General features: G+C 44.3%; 1 protein-coding gene across 3 annotated transcripts in view; it reads left to right on the forward strand.

Annotated features, from left to right (window-relative positions):
• The window catches only part of KLHL18 (kelch like family member 18), a 53,654-nt gene extending 34,659 nt beyond the window's left edge, over positions 1-18,995 (forward strand). For 2 of the 3 annotated variants that reach the window (XM_037528082.2, XM_037528096.2), the window contains 7 exons: positions 823-1,021; positions 5,130-5,290; positions 6,538-6,677; positions 7,678-7,915; positions 9,484-9,588; positions 12,489-12,600; positions 13,315-18,995. In XM_037528082.2, the coding sequence (XP_037383979.1) occupies positions 823-1,021; positions 5,130-5,290; positions 6,538-6,677; positions 7,678-7,915; positions 9,484-9,588; positions 12,489-12,600; positions 13,315-13,701 (1,342 nt within the window). In that variant the 3' untranslated portion in view covers positions 13,702-18,995. The remainder of the gene's footprint in view (positions 1-822; positions 1,022-5,129; positions 5,291-6,537; positions 6,678-7,677; positions 7,916-9,483; positions 9,589-12,488; positions 12,601-13,314) is intronic. The other variant, XM_037528090.2, reaches the window with a different exon arrangement.
• The last annotated feature ends 3,175 nt before the right edge of the window (positions 18,996-22,170 follow it).

The raw sequence follows: 22,170 nt of genomic DNA on the forward strand, positions 1-22,170 counted from the left end.
AGCACTATCAAGCTATCACTAGCCACTGCAGCATGAGTTTGATCCCCAGCCAGGGAGATAGCCCACATAGCACAGCAGACCTCTCCTGTCTCCCCTGCTGCTCCCCTCAGCAGTGTATTTCAGTAGATCTGCCTGTTCTGTTCCCTACTCTGTCTCTGGTGAATCCTCTCACCACCACCACTCCATCCCCCCAGCCTATACCCCAGTTCTTATATGTATAAATAAATAAAAATAAATCTTTAAAAAAACATTCTGAAAAATACGTATGAAAGGCATGTCAAAGTGCTTACCTCACTGATAGTGCTAAATAGCAACAGGCACTGATTTGTTTCTAAATATTTGAATAAGTATACTTACAAAGCCTTTCCCTGTTTTTGAGGAAAGGAAAAAGTATAAGGGTTCCCATGTTAGAGAAGTCATCTCTCCACATGATTTAAATTCTCATTCTACAATTTCAGTGCTCTTCTGGTAATCATAGGTGTATACTCAACCAAGAATGTCCATAGCTGAAGGAAAACAGACAGGTTTTCCATTATTCTTCTTTTCTGATCGCTGCTTGGTAGGACTTCCCAGAGAACTCATTCCACCTAGAAATACGGAGCACAAGGCCAGAGAGGCAGCAACCTTTGAGAATAATCTTTTTCAATTTTACGCTTTCATAAGTTGAGTCTCAAAGAAGTATGCCTGATGTCATTCAGGGAGTTTCCAACAAAGCAGAGGACAAAGCCTATTTTTGTCATCTGTGACTCTACCCATAACCATCATGAGGATGATGGAACATACTTAGTTCATCTAAAGTTTTTCTTTTTTCTTATCCAAAAGGCTTCATCCAAAAAACTGCCTGGGTGTGCGCCAGTTTGCTGAGACAATGATGTGTGCTGTGCTGTACGATGCGGCCAACAGCTTTATCCACCAACACTTTGTGGAAGTATCCATGTCAGAGGAATTCCTGGCCCTGCCCTTGGAGGACGTACTTGAACTGGTGTCTCGGGATGAGCTGAATGTAAAGTCAGAGGAACAGGTCTGTAGAGGCCAGTAGCAGTGTGTGGATTAGTGACTGCTGCTTTTCCTAGTCTTTATTATTATTTATAAAACAAAGATCATGATGTGTATGCACATGTTGTTAATTATGGGTTTACTCTATCATGTACATTTTTCATGAAAACCTTTATACATTTTAGTGTCTAAATAATACTAAGTTGTTTTTATTGACTGTGGGACCCTTATTTTTGGATGTTAGGGTTATTTCCAATATTTACTATTAAAAATAATGTTTTTGTGAACTGGAAATAAGTGTAGATAACTTTAAGAGTCACATTTTAAAGGAGTAGAATATTTGGGCAGTCCCTATAGAGGCATATGAAATCAATGTGAGTATCTTGATTTTTTGGTTTGTTTTTTAAGATACATAATGGCTAAGGCACTTAACCAGTATGACAACAAAAAATAATTATAAGGATCATGAAGTGTGTTGGCTTTTCTTAAACTTCTGACTATATGGGCCTCCCTGGTGGTGCAAGGGGTTAAGACACAACCTATAAAGCTATCCGCAGCCTCTGCAGCACGAGTTTGATCCCCCGGCCAGCCAGGGAGCAACCCACATGGTACAGCAGACCTCTCCTGACTCGCCTGCTGCTCCCCTCAGCAGTGTATTTCAGTCAGTCCTCCTGTTCTGTTTCACAGTCTGTCTCTGGTAAATCCTCTCACCCCCCATGCCTCTGGCCTGTACCCCAGCTCTTGTATGCATAAATAAATAAAAATCTTTAAAAAAACAAAAACTGCTGACTATAAAAATGTACTATATATTGTTGTTACTTTTTTTCCCTATTACCATTCCATATATTCCTTTCACCCTCTCTTTATCCCTCTTTCCTCTTAACTTTCTACATCTCACTGTGTTCATTAGTGTCTGCTAGGTTTGTTTTAAATATTTTGCTTTGTCAATTGGTTTGGTATGTAAGTGTCCAGTATATGTCATTCTGACCTGGTTTACTGCACATAATTCTCTCAAACTCCTTCCATTTTACTATAAATGACATTTCATCATTCCTTATGGCTGAATAGTATTCCATTGTTGGATATACCACATCTTCTTAATCCCGTCCTCTGTTAGTGGGCACTCTGTCCTAGCTATTGGTCATAGCACTGCAATAAACATTTGTAGAGCTTATAATTTTTTTTTAATATTTATTAGTCTTTTATTTTTATTTATGTATTTATTTTAAAGCTTTTACTTTTTTTTTTTTAAAGATTGATTTATTTATTTACTTAACAAGCACTGGGTACAGTCAGAAGCGCGGGAGGGTGAGAGAATTCACCAGAGCCAGAGCAGGGAGCAGAACAGGCAGAAGGACCGAAGTACACTGCTGAGGGGAGCAGCGGGCAGCAGGAGAGGTCTGCGCGCCATGTGGGAAACCTCCTCCGGTGGCCGGGGAGCAGCCGGGGATCGAACCGGCACCGCAGAGGCCTTGGGCAGCTTCGCAACCCAGCGCTCAACCGCTGCGCCACCGGGGAGGCCCGAGCTTATAATTTTTTTTAAAGATTTATTTATTTATGCATACAATAGCTGGGGTGTAGGCCAGAGGTGTGGGGGAGGGTGAGAGGAATCACCAGAGACACAGTGGGGAGCAGAACAGGTGGATCTACTGAAATACACTGCTGAGGGGAGCAGCAGGTGAGACAGGAGAGGTGGGTTAGCTGCCTGTCTGGGGATCGAATTCATACTGCAGTGGCTGGTGATAGCTTGATAGTGCTGAGACTTAACCCTTTGTGCTACCAGGGAGGTCTGTTTTTTGGATTTCTTATGTATAATTTCATATCATCTGCAAGTAATGATAATTTCACTTCTTTCCCAGCCTGGATTTCCTTATTTCCCATTGTTACCTGATTGCTCTAGCTAAAACCTTTAAGACTAAACAGAAGTGACAGTGGACATCCTTGTCTTATTCCTGATAAAGGGAAAGCTCTCAGTTTTTCACCATTAAGTATTATCTTGGCTATTGGTTTGTGCTGTATGACCTTTATTTTTTTTTAAAGATTTATTTATTTATGCTCATAAGAGCTGGGGTACAGGCCAGAGATGCGGGGGGGTGTTAGAGGATTCACCAGAGACAGAGCAGGGAACAGAACAGGCAGACTGACTGAAACACATTGCTGAGGGGAGCAGCGGGTAAGACAGAGGTCTGCTGCGCCATGTGGGTTGCTCCCTGGTCAGCTGGATATCGAACTCGTGCTGCAGTGGCTGCGGATTGCTTCATAGGTTGCGTCCTAACCCTTGTGCCACCAGGGAGGCCCTGTATGACCTTTATATTGAGGTAGTTTACCTCTATGCCCATCTTGTTTAAACTTGTTATCATAAATGGGTGCTGAATCTTATCGAATCTTTTCTCTGCATCTATTGATATTCCCTTATGGTTTTTATCTTTTGTTGATGTAATTTATCACATTAATTTATGGATATTAAACTGTCATTGAAACCTTGGGATAAATCACATTTGATCATGATGTATATAATCTTTGCAATGTATTGTTGAATTTGATTTGCTAGTATTTTGTTGAAGATTTTTTTTATTAAAGCATTTGCAGTTTTACTTTTATTTATTTATTTTTAAGGATGTATTTATTTATTTATACAAGCACTGGGTACAGTAAGAAGCACGGGAGGGTGAGAGAATTCACCAGAGCCAGAGGGGAGAGCAGAGCAGGCAAACTGATGAAGTACATTGCTGAGGGGAGCAGCGGGAGGCAGGAGAGGTCTGCGCACCATGTGGGACCCTCGCCCGGCGACTAGGGATCGAACCGGCGCTGTAGAGGCTGCGGGCAGCTTCGCAACCCAGCACTCAACCGCTGCGCCAGCAGGGAGGCCCATTTTGTTGAAGATTTTTGCATCAATATTGGAATGTTAATATGTAGTTTTCTTGTGCTTTGTCTGATTTTGACATCATAGAATGTACTAGGGAGCATTTCCTTTTCTTGGATTTTTAGAAATAATTTGAATAAGATGGACATGAACTCTTCCTTGAAGATTTGTATAAAATTTATTTGTAAAGCCATCTGGCCCTAGGCTTTTGCTTTAGGGGAGCTTTATTAGTTTGGTGTGCTAAGAAGAAAAAAGAATGACCCTTTCTGTCCAACAAAGTTGTGGTGCAAGTTGTCTTAAGAGGATAGTAAGTCGCTGTTTGAGCAGAGAGACGAGAAGCCATGCACTGAAGGGTGTCAAATGTGGGGATGGGGAGTTTGGACCTTGCCGCACAGCACTGGGAGCCCTGCTGCTGCAAGTCCTCTGCCTATTTGGTCAGTCGGGAATGTAACCATAGTCCATAGCAGAGCAGCCTAGGATATTTGAAATCAAGAGTTCTGACTATCATGAAGCTGTGCTTCAGATGGGAGGAGTCCCAGGCTCCAGGAGACAAGCCACTGGGGCATTCAGATCTTTTCCTTAATCTCTGAAAAGCCCTCACCCCTGAATATTAGTTACTAGTAGAAAAGTAGATCCTGTACTTGGTTGTGTAGGCAGTGTAATTTTGAGGAGTCTCATCCCAAGAACAAGGAGTTCTGTCCCTGGTTCTACTATATGACCTGGGTGGCCACATTTATTGGTGTGATACATTCTATAAAGACTGTAGGTATTAGACGGTGATATCCTTGTAGCTAGAGCCATTAGGGAAGTTTCCTTAGAGAACATAGATCTGGAGCCAGACTTTAAAGAAAGGGGAGGAGATTTTGGGATGAAGAAGAGGAGTTAAGGAGTGGGTATCACAGGTGTAGAGGATAGACAGCTTGGCTAGAGAAGAGGGCGGTGGAGGGAATTTGAGAATAAGGTACAGGAGCATCAGGATGGAAGGTCACAGGCACTTAGTTGCTATATGAAAAGGAATAAGGAGCCATTGACAGGTTTTCATTAGGAAGTAATTTAAAAAGCCGGAAAGCTTTTGTGTTCTTAGGCTTTTGCTTAGGCTAAGTGGGGAAGCAGAGAGGAAATAGTGGGTTCAGGAGACAACTAGGAGGAAAGATGGATGAACACAAAGTACTGCCTAGGGAGTGGGGGGCTAACGTTCTGGGTGGGACACAGGGATGCAGCCTCTGAGTGAGAGAAGTTGCAGCTAGAGATTCTACTTTGCGTTGTGCAGGTCTTTGAAGCTGCTTTGGCCTGGGTCAGATATGACCGGGAACAGAGGGGTCCCTGCCTGCCTGAGCTGTTGTCCAATATCCGCTTACCCCTCTGTCGACCCCAGTTCCTGTCAGACCGAGTGCAACAGGATGACCTGGTGCGTTGCTGCCACAAATGCAGGTAAGCAAGAGTGGGCTTCACAGGATCCTCCTAAGGGTCTTGGCAAAAGAAGAGAACTTGGCCACTTAGACCATTTCTGTCCAAGCTCAGGGAAGGGAGGATTTGGAGTGGCCAGTCTTAATTTATGGCAGATAGTTTAATCTGCTTCTGCCTAGAACCTGGAAAGCCAGAGTCTTAACCCTCGGGCAGAGAAATGCCATGTAGAAGCATCAAAGCAAAAGGTGCTTCCTCTTCTAAGTTGTCTGAGGTTTTTTAGCATCTCCATTCATTGAGCTCTATGAATTTGTAAGGTGTCTGTCTATAGAGCTGACTTAGTAGTGACTTTGCAGGGCTCCTTGCCCTCATTGATCAGTGTGCTGGCCTCGGGAAGGTTTGCCCATCTACAGTAATGGGCAAGCGAGAGCACTTACACTGACATGTGAAACTTACCTAGAGGAAATCAATGATGTCAGCATAGCACAGCTACCAAAACAGCTCAGAGGATGGAAGCCCTGTAGGAGGATCATTATGTAAATCGAGCAACAGAAAAGAATGTTCATCTTTCCCCAGGTTGCTTGTCATTCACAACTAGTTCAGGAGAATGTCAGCTGTTTATTGCAAGGGATGAGAAATTATGTGTCAGGAAGGGGTGGAGGTATGACTGGAGGTAGCTGGAACTCTGATGAGCAGTCTCAAGGGTACTGTTGAAGAGTTTGAACTTTATAGACTTTATCTATAGGGTAGTTAGCAAAGATTCTTAGAAAGATAGCTTGCACTATAATGTGGAGGGGAAAATGGAAGGGTAGGACTGGAGGCAGAGAAATGCTTCAGAAGCTATTGGTTTCTGTTTCCACAGTCCAGGTGATTGGCAGTTAATTGCATCAATGTGAGTCATAGGGATGGAAAGGAAGAGCTGAACCTCAGTGGCCACAGGATTGCAGGCTGCTTGTTGAATCTCCCAACGCTAGCTATTTTAGTGACAACCCTGTTTTTTTCCAGTCAGGTACATGCCTGTGAGAAGATACTCATTCTGATCACAGTAGCCGAGGTGAGCTCTGCTCATCCTGTCCCTTCAGTTTTGAGTATGTCTCAGTAACCGTATGTGGTTTCCACTGGACTCACCTGGGTTCTTTGAGACCACAAACTTCCAGCAGGCTTCTCCTCCCAGGTCTCCCCTGTAACTGGCGATGGTAGCGTTAGACTTGGAAATGCAAACATGGACTACATGGGGAAGGTACCTCCTGTCCTAACCTCTTGCTTTATTCCAGGGACCTGGTAGATGAAGCAAAGGACTATCACTTTATGCCTGAGCAGCGCCGGCCCTACCTGCCAGCTTTCAGAATTCGGCCTCGCTGCTGCACTTCCATCGCTGGGCTTATCTATGCTGTGGGAGGCCTCAACTCAGCAGGTATCTTGCAACTCCCTTTTGTAGAATCCCATCTTGGACTCTGTGGTTGAGGAAGCACTAAATGACCTAGCCTGACTCTCTGGTTCCTCTTCTTTATGTGTCACTACCTTGTCCCTCTTGATTTTATGCAGTTGTTCTGCAGTTAGTACACGTCAGCTATTAATACCAGTGAATCAGACTATCAAAGCTAAATAGGCCTACTTTACATTTGGGGGAATTGAGGCCCAGAGAATTATGTTCCATCAAGTTTTAGCAGAACAAGGTCTCAAACTCAGGCCCTCATTGCTGAGCCAGCACACTTTCTTATTGCCATTTCATATGTGAGTGAGAATAGAAGATTGGGACACAAAGTAACTTGCCAGGCTCACTCACTAGTAAGTGGAAATCAACATTGGAGCCCACAGCCTTCCCTCTGGTCATGCCTCCTGCGCTGGGAAAATGGTGCATCCATTCACGTTCATTTTTATTTTTATTTTTTAAAGATTTATTTATTTATACAAGAACTGGGGTACAGGCCAGGGAGGGGCGGTGAGGGGTGGGGAGAGAGAATTCGCCAGAGACAGAACAGGGAGCAAAATAGGCAGACTGACTGAAATACACTGCTGAGGGTTGCAACGGGAGAGACAGGTGAGGTCTGCTGTGTCATGTGGGTTGCTCCCTGCCTGGCTGGTAATCGAACCCGCGCTGCAGAGGCTGTGGACAGCTTCACAAGCTGCGCTCAACCTGCTGCGCCACCTGGGAGGTCCTCATGTTCATTTTTAGCTTGAGCATGTAGAGTACGTTATTACTGCTCTTCAAGAAAGTAGATGCAACCTGTCTGAATCTGATTTTCCTAAAAGAATTAGATTTGAGGTTATCATAGCTGAAAATTCTTAGATGATCCTTCTGACCCTTCTGTGGGAAGAGCTATTAGAGTCAAGTCAAATGTTCCATATAATCAATGCCTACAATCAACAGCTGTGATCTAAACGAGTGGTCTCATTTGTTTTAATTTGAGTAGCAAATTTTTATGCAGGTGATTCCCTGAATGTGGTGGAAGTGTTCGACCCCATCGCCAATCGCTGGGACAAGTGTCATCCCATGACAACAGCCCGCAGCCGCGTTGGTGTGGCTGTGGTGAACGGGCTTCTTTATGCCATTGGGGGGTATGATGGCCAACTCCGGCTGAGCACTGTGGAGGTCTACAACCCAGAGACGGATTCATGGACCAGAGTTGGGAGCATGAATAGCAAGAGAAGGTATTCTAGAAGCCATTTGTGCAGCACAAGCATGCACTGAATTTCTGAGGAGTGCCATGCTAGACAATTAGGGGCACATAATAAAGTAAAGCACAAGCTTTGGCCTGGGAATTTCATGCAATCAGCCACTGCCAACATACCATGGGAGCAAGGCCCCATCAACTTAAAAGTGAAATACCTGTTTTTGAGGAACTTAGGGTGATAAGACATGGACATGTGAAGGTTGTATTTTTTTGTTTGTTTGTTTTTATATTTTTGCGTAGAGATATTGGGGTGTATGCCAGAGGTGCGGGGGGATGAGAGGATTCACCAAGAATGGGGAGCAGGACAGGTGGATTTACTGAAATACACTGCTGAGGGGAGCAGCGGGTGAGACAGAAGAGGTCTGCTGGCTCCTGGGTCTATTAGCAACTACATCCCTTCAAGGGACAGTATGTGGATCAGTTTGATTTGTTACATGCATTTGAAAGTTGGTGGTGAACATAGTATATTTTATTTTCTTCTTTGTTAGCCATCAGATTTATGTTTAATCTTCTCCAGCATCAGGTTTGAAAACAGTGAATTGGGCAGCTTGGCATTTGTGTTTAATTTCTCATGAAGCTTTGTGTAGAACAGATATTTATATTGCACCAGACTCCTGGGTCTCTGAACTTGGTATGGTAAGCAGTGTGGGAGTCGGGCTTTTCTCATTCAAATCTGAGGCTTGTCTCTGGGCAGCATTGAAAAGAGAGCCCAGGCTGTGAGGGGCTTGTCTATGCAGTAAGGATGGTGATACTTCTTTGCAGGGTGTGGTGAGGGTAGAAAATAGCAAGTGTAATGTACTTGGTAGCTGTAATAACTGCACAACAAACAGGAGCTAATGTTACATTAGCCGATAAGGCAAATTAGGAGCCATGCTGGGCCATATATGTAATGAAAAGACATTTGGAACTTTGTAGTGAATTGAATGGGAAAATATAGGTAACACAATAACATGTTGAGGGACACACAAAGCACCACACTAAGTACTGTCAGGATCACGCTGATGAAGAATGCTGTTTTCAAGGAGATCTCAACTTGTTAAAGAGGTGATAGGTAGATCCCTATTACCTCCATGGTGCCAGAACATAGCACCTGGGGCAGGAGCTTTGGCCTCCCTACCACTTTAAACCTTGTACCTAGAGGGCATGCCTCTTCATTGTCTTACAAAAAAAAATCTGATGAATGAATAACTGACAAGTGCTGCAGTGTGGGGCTGGGAGAGAGTAATTTTGGAGAGATCTGGAATGGGTTTTTGAGAGGGAGGACTTTAACCTGGGGGTAAAAAGTAAATTAGATCCTGAATCTGACAAGGTGGCAGATGAGCTTTTCAGACAGATCAGGGACTGAGAAGAGGGTGAGTGGGGAGGTAACCCTGGGTGGGGAAGCCAAGGGAACCTCAGGGCAGCTTCTTTCCCCTTGATTTTCACCTTCACAGTAACATACATGAAATTTAGGCAGTTGGTGGTTAGGTTTATTTCTCAGTGAGCATGAGATACTGCCCCATGAAGTGTGAGCCCCATCTGAGATGACAGCTCTGTCTCTTTCAGTGCCATGGGGACAGTCGTGCTGGATGGGCAGATCTATGTCTGTGGGGGCTACGATGGCAACTCTTCTCTCAACTCTGTGGAGATGTACTCACCTGAGACGGACAAGTAAGGACTTGAGCTCCCTTGGGGCAACTGGAGCTCACTAAACAAAGTGTATAAAAATTAGAGCTTCAAAAAAAAAAAAAATTAGAGCTTCAGTTTTATGATCAAACTTCTTGGGCATAAAGAATAGCTTACCTTTTTAGCTTCATAATATCTTATATATAATAGCTGCTTAATAACCTCTAGTTAAATTATCTACATGGATATTGGGAAATGTATGTTTATTTTCTTGTTTCTTACCCCCACCCCACCCCCACCAAACCACCCATGCCCATACCCAATTACCTCCTTCCCTGACCCCCTTTGGGCACCATTATCTTCTTTTTGCTCAGTTCAAATTTGTTTCTGTAAAATTGGTTTTTTGGGTATTCCACAGATGAGTGAAACCCTCCAAAATCTCTAACTTTTTGACTGATTTCACTCAACATGATCACCTCAATGTCCCATTTGGTGCCCCAAAGGCCACCGTTTCATCTTTCTTCATGGCTCTGTAATATTCCATTAAATATATGCTCCACCATTTCTCTGTCCATTCATCTGCTGAAGGCCACTTGGGTTGGTTGTATGATTTGGCAGTTATAAACAGTGCTGCTAATGTAGGTATAGATTGATCTTTTCCTGTTAGCTTTTTCATGTCATTTAGGTAAATACCTAATAGCAGTATTGCTGGGTCATATAGAATTTCCATTTTTATATTCTTGAGAAATCTCCATACCATTTTCCTCAGGGCCTATACCAAACTTGCATTCCCACCAACTCTGGATAAGAGTTCCTTTTTCACCGCAACCTCATCAACACTTGTTAATTCCATTCTTTTTTATATGGCCCATTCTCACAGGGGTAAGGTTGCATCTCAGTGTGGTTTTAATAATGCATCTCTTATGAGTTTTTCATATGTCTTCTTTAGAGAAGTGTCTATTGAGGTCCTTTGCCGGTTTTTTAATTGGGTTGTTTGTTTCTTTGTTGCTGGATTTATTCTATTTCAAGTACTTTATGATTTTGGTTCTTATAGTCAAATCTTTAATCCATTTTATTTTCTTTTTCTTTAATCCATTTTAAATTAAGTTTTGTGTATGGAGTTAAACATGGGTCTTTCCTTCCTTCCTTCCTTCCTTCCTTCCCTCCCTCCCTCCCTCCCAGCACCATTTATCACAAAGGCTTTTTTTTTTTTCCAGTGTGTGACCATAACTCCTTTGTGAAAGACGAGCTCTCCATGTTTATGTAGATTTATCTCTGTTTCACTCATCCTTTGGATTGTCTTTTGTTTTCTGTCTCTTATTTCTTCTCTCATTTTTATTATTTCTTACCTTCTGATTTTGGGGTGATTTGTCATTCTTTTCTAGTTTCTTCAACTACAGCGTTCGATTGTTAAATTGAGATCTTTCTGTTTTTTTTAAATGTGGGCCTGTATTGCTACAGACTTCTCACATAGTACTAGGTCTGTTAGCTTATCTCCTTTTCATTAGTCTCTAGATTTTTTTTTTAATCTCTTCTTTAATTTCTTCATTGATCCAAAAATTGTTCAGAAGCACTTTGTTTAGCTTCCACATATTTTGGTTTGTTCCAGGATTCTTTTATGGTAAATTTCTAGCTTTATATATAAGCACTGTGGTCAGTGAAGATGCTTGATCTTTGATCTTGTCTGGGAGTAGAGAGGGAAGGGAGCTTTCAGTGCCCAGGCCATCCCAGTTGGGAGTTCCCAATTTCCCTGGTCAGAATCTGCAGAGTTCCCACTGCCTTGGGCTCGGACTGGGCCCACTCTTTTTTTTTTTTTTTAAATATTTTATTTATTTATTTATTTATTTATTTATTTATACAAGCACTGGGTACAGTCAGAAGTGTGAGAGGGAGAGAGAATTCACCAGAATCAGAGGGAGAGCAGAGCAGGCAGAATGACAAAGTACACTGCTGAGGGGAGCAGCGGGCGGCAGGAGAGGTCTGCGCGCCATGTGGGACCCTCGCCCGGTGGCCGGGGATCGAACCTGCACTGCAGAGGCTGTGGCCAGCTTCGCAACACAGTGCTCAACCGCTGCGCCACCTGGGAGGCCCTGGGCCCACTCTTGTGTCAGCAAAATCTTTCCATGGAATTTCACAGTATCCCGGGTTTCCCATGTCGTGGCTTGGTTAGTACATCCCCAGGCCAGACACGCTCCCCTTGTCTTTTTCCCTTCCTCCTATTCTTTCCCCTCAGCAGCCACCCACCTTACTTCTTGAACAACTTGGGGAAGTTGTGGCTGTATAGCTGGGATGAAGCATCTGGATTTACCTATGAGCACATATTAATCATTCTTTATAGTTGTTTTTAAGGGAGAGGATGATTCTGGCCTCTGTAGTCCTCCATATTGGAAATGTTTATTTAATGCTTTATATCTCTTATCTAAATCAGCCTATTTTAATGAAAATGATTAAGGAATAAACTGGAACTTTCCAAAATGAATAGGACATGATTTGAAGGCCAGACCACTGTAGTGGTTCAGGTGAGAGGCCAGAGCTAGGGCAGTAGTGGGAATGGGATGGTAACAAGCAGTGACTAGAAGGCATACCACTGGGGCCTTAGTAACTACAAGGGAGGAGACACCATAAACATGCTGAATTTATGGGTTTGGCAGCTAGACAGCTGGTGGTCCCATTAACAAGTGCAAGGGAGTGGAAGATCTATCTGTAAGAGAGACCTTATTGGAACTTGTTGATTTTGCATGCCTAAAGAGATGAGCAGAGACCAGCTGCAGGTGAGAGGGAGCAGCCAAAGAGCTGTCAGCAGCAGTGGTGGGAGACGGGATAGAGGTGGGGAGATTGTCCAACACAAGAGGAAACAGCGCAATCACCCAACCCTTTCTCAGCTATTTTGGGAGAACAGAACACCAAATCTCATGACTGCCTCCTGCTTTGGCTCTTTCCTGAAGGTGGACAGTGGTGACCCCCATGAGTTCGAATCGCAGTGCTGCTGGGGTTACGGTCTTTGAGGGCAGGATCTATGTGTCAGGTGGCCACGACGGTTTGCAAATCTTCAACAGTGTAAGTCTGGGCTCCTCTGGGGCTGAGGGCACTTACTCCTTCCATCTTTGAGAGTTATTTTAAAAGACAGTTCTTTGGGAAAACTTTAACCCTGCCATTGTTGGGTAAGATATCATCTAGTGAGGTGTCAGGCCATCTACTCTGTGCCCTGGAATTCCCCCAAGAATGGGAGCTAGTGTGCACAAAGGAGGGGTAGAGAGTAGCCATGCTGCCACCGCCCCACCCTGTTCAGTTCTCCATCAAATGCTGCATGTGACCTGTGATAATTCCTGCTCAAAGTAAGCTCAGTTACATACAGTGTGAATTTGCAATTAGTCCTATACTTCTGACTAATTTGTTTGAAATTGCATTCTTTAAAAAACCTCAGCAGAGTCAGTCATTGCTGGGGTGGCACATACTCTGGACAGATTTTAGGAGACCCTGCTCTCTTCCCAGCTTTGTCACTACTTAGCAGTTGCATCCATGGGCAGCTCCTTCATTTGTTTCCTTAGATGTAAACAGAGAGGGCTGGATTAGGTGACCTCTCACCCGTCCCTTTAAACCCAAGGGCATATGTGCATCTGAGAACGTGAGCGTCAGCAGAGCGTATACTGCCAGAGCTCTGACCCTTTCTCCGCGTCCCCCCCACCCCCCAGTTTGGCACCTTGTGACGTCACCTGTGGACAGAGCTTGGGCGCTGACTGACTTGTACTTGTGCCTTTTTCCCTGCTATAGGTCGAGCACTACAACCACCACACAGCCACCTGGCACCCAGCAGCTGGCATGCTCAATAAGCGTTGCCGGCATGGAGCTGCCTCCCTGGGAAGCAAGATGTTTGTGTGTGGGGGCTATGACGGCTCTGGCTTCCTCAGCATCGCCGAGATGTACAACTCTGTGGCGGACCAGTGGTGCCTGATAGTTCCCATGCACACACGCCGCAGTCGCGTCTCCCTGGTGGCCAGCTGTGGGCGCCTCTACGCTGTGGGCGGGTATGATGGACAGTCCAACCTAAGCTCCGTGGAGATGTATGACCCAGAGTTGGACTGCTGGACATTTATGGCCCCCATGGCTTGTCATGAAGGAGGGGTTGGCGTGGGCTGCATCCCTCTCCTTACCATCTAAGGCAGAGTGAGGGTTGTGGTGGGGTTGGGATTTGGTACAAACAGAGACACTTCCTTCCAGGGACAGTCCCTCTCAAGGGAAGGTGGTGGACCAGAAGATGGGATGAAAGGTGAGCTCACCGGAGGTACAGTTTTCCAGGTGCTTAAGTCTTCCCTCACTGTGCTACCCTGGTGACCTTCAGGCCCAGGTCATCAAGATGCACAGCATGGGACAGAAGCCCCTCTGGGTCCTGCAGCTGGTGACACGGGACTGCTCTGCTGGTCCACGCATACGCAGGCACCATCCAAGCCCAGCTCTAATTTGGGGATTTCAGTGAGACCTTTTTCATCCTGTTCAGGAGTAAAAGAAGAAATAAAGATACTTGAAAAAAAACTGAAGGAAATTTAAACAAACACTTGAAAGAAACTGGAAAGAAAACTACTTTAAGTAGACATTTTTTGCAAGAAGAACATAAAAGACTAAAAGCAAATATGTGTTTAAATGGAAAGCCACCAAACATGAAAAAGGGCACTATCCGTTCCCACATTCGGATCCCAGGGTCCTGATGCCTCACCTAGCACTTGGGGTTCCCTCTGAGCCCCAGCGTGTTGGAATCAGTGCACTTTTGACTGGTCCTACAAGTAGCAAGGTGCTCAAGGGGTTTGTCTTCATACCCACTATCAGAGGACTTTTTTAATCATAGGCTTAGCCCGTCGGCTAAATTACTGCCGCTCTTCTAGGTGAAGAGTTCCCAGTTGGTGGCTGGAGGCTCAGCTGTCCCTATGGTTACCTCCCATTGCCACTGTGGCAGTCACTCAGATTCCCCACCCTCACTTTCATCCTTCCTTATTTGACCAGCAGGTTAACAGCAGGTCTGGCCAGATTCTCACTTGCCCATCTATCATTCTTGGATAGCTTTCCTTGTGATGCTTCTGGGGCACATTGACCATTTGTACCTCTAGATCTAACCAGGGACTTGTTCCTTCCACCAGCCATGGGCTGTTTGACCCAATAACCTCCTCTGTTGTACCAGTCCACTGCTCTCCTCCATCTACTCACCAATTCCCGGGGTCTGGCCACCCTCCCTCTGGCCCCTGGAAGACCAACCAGCAAGGTGGACTTTTACATTCAAGTAAAGCTGGCTCTCTGACGTAAAGAACTAAAGGCTAAAATGAATCTCTTGCTGCTGCAAAGTACAGATTTTATATTTCTCCCTCTGATCTTAGGAAATGACTTCTTGAAGAGACTGTGCTCCTTCCTTCTCCTTGGATGGGACCTTAATGTAGCAAAACAGGATCCCAACAGGAGGACACATTCTGCTACCAGTACACTGGGCAGTGGGGCTGTCCTTCCATGGCTACTGCCAAAATCTGCTTCTCTAAAATTCTTCAGTTAGAGACTAAAAGAGGATACAATTCCTTTAACACAGGACTCAGTCTTAGTGTCCAAGTCTCCACTTGACTGGTCTCCTGTCCGTCACTGCCTACCTGGGGTGAGCTGGAAGCCTATTCAGAAAGATGCAGTGTGTGTAGTCGCCATGTACCTGAAGGCAAGTACCTTTATTACCTGCCACTTAACAGCTGGACCTCTGCTACAAGCACTTGAAATTGATGTTTTTATATTGAAAGACAACAGTCTGATATAGTTTAGGCTGGGCTTATGGTGGCGCTCCAGCATTTCTCACTCCTAGGTTTGCCTGCAGAGGTAGACTCGGAGGTGGGGTCTGCATTTCCTATTAGAGAGAAGGAGTGTATCATCTTATGAGCCCCTTTTGTGTATGAAGTTGAAGCAGCACTGATGAACCTGGGTTGTGAAGGTGTTAAGAATCAGTTGGGCTGAGTAGCCTTCCACTGGTCCTTAGTATACTAGCCTGGATTTTGCCATTTGGATGACAGGTCTCCTCCCATGACCTGCTGCTCTTGTAGTCTCCTTAAGTCCACTCTCACCTCCTGGTATAGAAGTTACACTGCTGCGCCAGAGGTCAGTGTTTTAATCTGGGCTCTGAGCAAAAATGAGCAAATGTCAAGATTTTCATATACTTTGCACTTGGCTCCCCAAACTGATATGGGTAACTTTGCACGTGGCTAATCTGGCCTTTGGTGTTGGAGCCTTTCCAATAGCACCATGAAGAAGAGAGGCATCACCCAAGGGTATTACAAAAAGGCTGTAATAAATAGGTAGCACAGATGTGCTCAGTGGGCCTAGCCCAGCTCTGAACATAGGAATGTGGCATTTGCTATCCTTGGCATTTCCCTTCTTAGAAAATATACAGAACCTTCTGTCCTGGGTTACATCTGACATCAATGCCAGAATGGGAGCTGAAGACCGGCCTTTTAACTTGACCACAGAACTAAGACTAGATAGAAATTCTGCCCTCCCCAATTTATTATTCCCCAGAAAATCTGGTTTTATTTATAGAATGCATGTCTTTCATGTTAAGAAACCAAAGAGAAATAAAGAGTGCACTCCTCACATCTTGCCCTTTACTGATTTATTTTTTAAATGTTAGAAGTAAATAATATTTCTATTATAATTCAGTGAAAAAATGTATTGAGCAAAGTGTAAATATTCCTGTGAAAACAAGGGAAAAGCCAGACTCCATTTGCAAGTTACATATTTGCTCCTGTGACCACATCACATCTTCTCTTAGATTCCTCTTTCTCTTTTCTCGCTGCCATGAAACTCTGGATTCCCAGAGAAATGTGACTTGCCTGGAACCAAACCCCCCAGCTACTTTTTCATGCCCTGAACCAGTGGTGCTTAACTTTGGTACACATGAAGTTCACTAGAAAAATTTTAAATCACAAATTCATTTGTAGATCCCTCCCCAGAGATGCGCTTTTGAGGGCTGGGGTATTGCTCAGGCGCTAGAGTGCAGGCAACTTTCCTTGATGTTGTATGTGTTTATCATAGTGTGAGAGTTGGACTTCTGTGTTTAGTGTCCACTTTAGATACAGCCACATTTCAGATCTGCCTTGATGAGGTTACCCCCTGGTTACTGTGCTTGTGGATGTTAAGAAACTCTTTAATCACACTCTTCAAAAGTCAGCTTATAGTCAGTCCCATCCATTAGGTACTGATTATACTTTCAAGTGATAACCTTATCTTTGAAGTTTTAGAAGGGTATGTCACTCCCCGGCATGTGTTTTGCACATAAACACTACTGATTCTCAGCTGGTTTACTCCATGGTCACCACAGACTGAGCAGTGTAGCTCATTTTAACATAAATTGCCTCAGTCTGAGAAACTGACCTGACTCAACTAACTGGTAATATTGTAAAGAATTGAGACCAGATTTCCGTACTCACTGCCCATTCACCCGAGTAGAGCAGGGTGTTCGACCTTTGAAGCAGCTCCCCCATCAGCCTTCACCCTGTTGTGTGGAGGTCTGGTGCCTGGTACTGTGATGGGCTTTGGAGAAGCAGACTGCAGGGAGGGCAAGAGGAGCTATGTTGGCATTATAGAAACAGTACCTTTGTGTTGAAATAGGAAGCCAGATCATATGCAGGCTCCCCTGTGGGAGAAAGGCCATATGCCTATAAAGTAGTAACAGCCCTTTCCATGTAAGCCAACACCCCCTTGCTCAGAACCAGTGAGTCCATGGGTGAAGAAGGGACCCATGAACTTCAACTAGACTCATTTCAGTTTCTTTCTTTTTTTTTTTTTTTTGGCAGTTGTTCTTTGGACCTTCCTCTAACAGTTGGGAGCAGAGCCCACTCCTCTTCACCCCAGAGAGGAGCCCTACTGGTTTTTACTGCTGCTCACCATAACATTACATAACTGAAGAATGGTATGAGAGTCACACAGCTCTCATAGAAATTATTCTAAACTTGGGGCTTCCCTGTTGGCCTATGGGTTTATCTCATCACTATCACCGCCACAGCCTGATTCCATCCCTGGCCAGGGAGATATGCCCACATATGGAGCAGCAGACCTCTCCTGTCTCGCCTGCTCATCCCCTTAGCAGTATATTTCAGTAAGTCCATCTGTTCTTTTCTCTGGTGAGTCCTCTCACCCCCCACACCTCTGGCCTACACCCCCGTTCTACGTAAAAATAAAAATGAATGACCCTGGAATTGTTTAAAAAGAAAAATTATTCCAGAATTACTGTTACCAATCTCCTCTCTAGTGTAAACATGTTTCTTTTCTCTTTATTGGAGCTTAGTTCCATATTTAATTCTCTTTCTAGATTTGTAGTTCTGGATAAAACCTAAACTCTATGTCATGGCATAGAAAACTACTATAATCTGGCACTTCCTCCCACTTTGCCTCTCTACTACAGTGCTTCAGGGTCTCAGTTTAGATGTTACTCAGGCAGGAAAGCATCTCTGGTCAGCCTGGTGCCCCTCTTCTGTGCTTATTCGTGACTTTACCCTACCAAGGCAATGGGAGTGTTTGCTTGTCTTACTATGGATAGTAAGCGACGGCAGTCTCTGTAACTGTGTACCCAACATGGGGTACAGAGAAGAGACAATGTTTCTTGGAGAACTTGAGGGTAATCAGGTATCATCAGACTTAAGTTCGCCTAATCACACTTCCTTGTCATCATTTCAGGTCACTGACTTTTTAATAGTTTTATTAAGGTGTAATTTATATCCACTGTCATTCACCTATTTTAAGTATGCAAATCAATTATTTTTAATAAATGTACAGAGTTTGTGCACCCATTACCACTATCCCATTTGGGATTGTTTTCATCACTTCAAAAACTTCCCTCCTTGGGGCCTCCTTGGTGGTGCAGGCGGTTGAGCACAGTGCTGTGAAGCTGTCTGCAGGCTCTGCAGTGCGAGTTCAATCTGACTGGCCTCAGAGATACCCACATGGTGAGGCAGACCTCTCCTGTCTCACCCGCTGCTCCCCTCAGCAGTGTATTTCAGTCAGTTTGCCTGTTCTGTTTCCTGCTCTGTCTCTGGTGAATCCTCTCACCCTCCCACACCTCTGGCCTGTGGGAATCTCCCTGGCTGGCCGGGAATCGAGCCTGCTCTGCAGGGGCTGTGGACAGTTTCACACTCCCTGGCTGTGCTCAACCCACTGTACCACCAGGGAGGCCCCTATCCCATTGATGAATATTTAGATCATTTCCAGTTTGGAGCTATTATGTGCAAGTGCTGTGGACATACATTCCTTCTGGGTAGATTCCTAGGAGAGTGGAATTTCATTTGTAAATTTATGTTTAACTTCTGAAGAAACTGACATGCTTTTCCAAAGTAGCAGTGTCATTTTATATTCCCACCAGCCATGTATGAGGGTTCAGGTTTCTCCATATCCTTGCCAGTTCTTGGAATTGTCTCTTTTTGATTATAGCCATCGATTATACTGAGTGTTAGTTTGCATTTCTCTATTCATATACTTTTTAACCATTCATATATCTTTAGGGAAAATATATTCAAATTTTGCCCATTTATGAATTGGACCACGTCTTTTGAGTTTGTAGGAATCCTTTATGTATGTCAGGATACAAATTCTTTATCATATATATAATTTGCAAATATTTTCTCCCAGATGTGTCTTGTCTTTTCATTTTATTAATGGTTTTGAATTGTAGAGGCTTTAATTCTGATGAAGTTAAATTTATCAATTGCTTTTATACATCATGCTTTTGATGTCATAAGAACTTTTTGCCCAACCCAAGTTTATTAAGAAATTCTTCTAGAAGTTTTATAATTTTAGCTCTTACGTAGTTGTATGATCCATTTTGCTTCTTTTTTTTTTAAATTTACCTTTGTGCACATGGATATCTATTTGTCCCAGCACATTTGCTGTAAAGATGATCTCTTCCTTTTTTTTTTTTTTTTTTTTAAGATTTATTTATCTATGCACACAAGAGCTGGGGTACAGGCCAGAGGTGTGGGGAGTGAGAGGATTCACCAGAGACCAGTGGGGAACAGAACAGGCAGATTGACGGCAGTGAAATGCTGAGGGGAGCAGCAGGCAAGTCAGGAGAGGTCTGCTGCACCATGTGGGTTGCTCCCTGGCCAGCCAGGGGATCGAACTCGTGATGCAGTGGCAGCAGACAGCTCATAGGTTGTGTCTTAACACCTTGCGCCACCAGGGAAGCCCGATCTCTTCCTTTTTTAAATTGCTTTGGAACCTTTGTTGAAATCAATGGACCAAAATATAAGGGTTTAGGGCCTCCTCGGTGGTGCAGCAGTTGAGCACTGGGTTGCGAAGGTGCCTGCAGCCTCTGCTGCGCCAGTTCGATCCCCGGCTGCTCCCCGGCCACTAGAGGAGGATCCCGCATGGCGCGCAGACCTCTCCTGCCGCCCGCTGCTCCCCTCAGCAGTGTACTTCGGTCCTTCTGCCTGCTCTGCTCCCGGCTCTGGCTCTGGTGAATTCTCTCACTCTCCTGCGCTTCTGACTGTACCCAGTGCTTGTATAAATAAATAAATAAATCTTTTAAAAATATATATATATATAAGGGTTTATTTCTAGTTTCTGAATTCTGTCTCATTACTTTATATGCCTGCCTGTGAGCCAGCACCATACTGATAATATGGTGTTGATTACTCCATCTTTTAAGTAAGTCTTACAGTTGGATAATGTAAGTCCCCTGACTTTTTTTTTTCCACAATTATTTTAGGTACTTTGCATTCCCATTGAACTTTTATGATCAGCTTGGTAATTCCTATAGAAAAGACTTCTGGATATTAATAGATATTTAATAGATATTATGTGGAATTCACAGATCAATTTGGGGAGAATTGCCATCCTGGCACTCTAAGGTCTTCCAATCCATGGATGTAGAATGTTTGTTGCTTGTTTTAGATATTCCTTGATTTCTCTGAGTGACATTTTGTCATGTTCTGCACACAAGCCTGCACTCTTTTGTTAAAATGTTCTTTAATTTTTGTTATCATGGATGGAATTGCTTGATTTTATTTTCAGATTTTTGTGGTGCTAGTATAGAAATACCATTGCTTTTTGTTTTTTGATCTTGTGTCCTGTGACCTTGCTTAAACTCATCTATTCATTTTTATCTTTTCTAAAAGTGTGCATGTGTGTATGTGGTATTTCTAGGGATTTTCTACATATGTGATCATATCATCTGTGACTAAGGACTTTCCTTTTTCTTTCCAATCTGGATGCCTTTCATTTGTTCTTACCCCACTAGCAGAGATTACGATTACCAGAGTAAAGCCCAGGCTGTGCCCTCACAAGCCCCTTACTTTCCCTCCCACCCTAAACTGGGTGTGCTCTCTTCTCCTTAGCTCAAAGACCATCTCTGATCTCCCCTTTTGTGCTGCCCATCGCCACCTCTTTCTAACTTCCTCATGTAAAAGACTTCATTCTATACAATCCACCTAGCCGACACTGCCCTTTCCCATAGAAGAGGAAGGTGTCTGAAGTCTTATCTCTGGATCTGTACAAATTACATTCACTTGGGTATGTCCCAGTATGACCATATTTGAAACAGGACCTCAAACCTGATTATCCCCAGCTTTCCCCCATTCTCCTAGTACATGTTTCATTCTTCCCATTGCTCACTCAAAGAACTCAGGGTTTAGGAGGGAAGGAGAGGGAAGCGAGGTGTTCATTTCTCTTTTTCTCCATCAACCAAACCTTAACCTAGTTCTGTTGACTCTGCTTCAATTCTGTTCTCTCCTCTGCCTCCAAGTAGTCCAAATCATCAGCATATCCCTTAGAACCTGGATCACTACAGTAGCCTCCCAGCTTCCACCCTGCGCCCTCTGTAGTCCATAAATAGCAGAGCAGCCAGAGTGAAATTGTGAAACTTTAAGTCAAATTGTGTCCCTCATTATTTTTTTTAAAGATTTATTTATTTATGCATACAAGAACTGGGGTACAGGCCAGAGATGCAGGGGGTGAGAGGATTGACCAGAGACAGAGCGGGGAACAGAACAGGCAGAGTCACTGAAATACACTGCTGAGGGGAGCAGCGGGCGAGTCGAGAGGTCTGCTGCACCATGTGGGTAGCTCCCTGGCCGGGGATCGAACTCATGCTGCAGTGGCTGCGGATAGCTTCATAGGCTGCGTCCTCACCCCTTGCGCCACCAGGGAGGCCCTGTGTTGCTCATTATTGAGAGACCTTGAATTGGTCTTCTTCCCTCTCAGCCTTATTGCCCATCTGTAAGATGGGAGAGCTCTTCTGGCTCTTCGTCCAGACTGTCAGGGACATCTGACAAATGTTCTGTAAAAACAAAGGCGAGGGGCCTCCCTGGTGGCGCAAGGAGTTAAGCACCGCACTACGAAGCAATCCACAGTCTCTGCAACACAAGTTCCATCCCTGGCCGGGGAGCTACCCACATGGCACAGCAGACCTCTCCTGACTCACCCGCTCCTCCCCTCAGCAGTGTATTTCAGTCATTCTGCCCGTTTTGTTCCCCACTCTGTCTCTGGTGAATCCTTTCAGCCCCCACCACCACACCTCTGCCCTGTACCCTAGTTCTTGTATGCATAAATAAATCTTTTTTTAAAAAAAAAAGGTGGTGTATGGGGACCTCCCTGGTGGCACAAGGAGTTAAGTTTCTG

Source organism: Talpa occidentalis, unplaced genomic scaffold, assembly GCF_014898055.3.
Source record: "Talpa occidentalis isolate TD23 unplaced genomic scaffold, MPIMG_talOcc4v2.1 talOcc4.10, whole genome shotgun sequence".
Taxonomy (NCBI): Eukaryota; Metazoa; Chordata; class Mammalia; order Eulipotyphla; family Talpidae; genus Talpa; species Talpa occidentalis.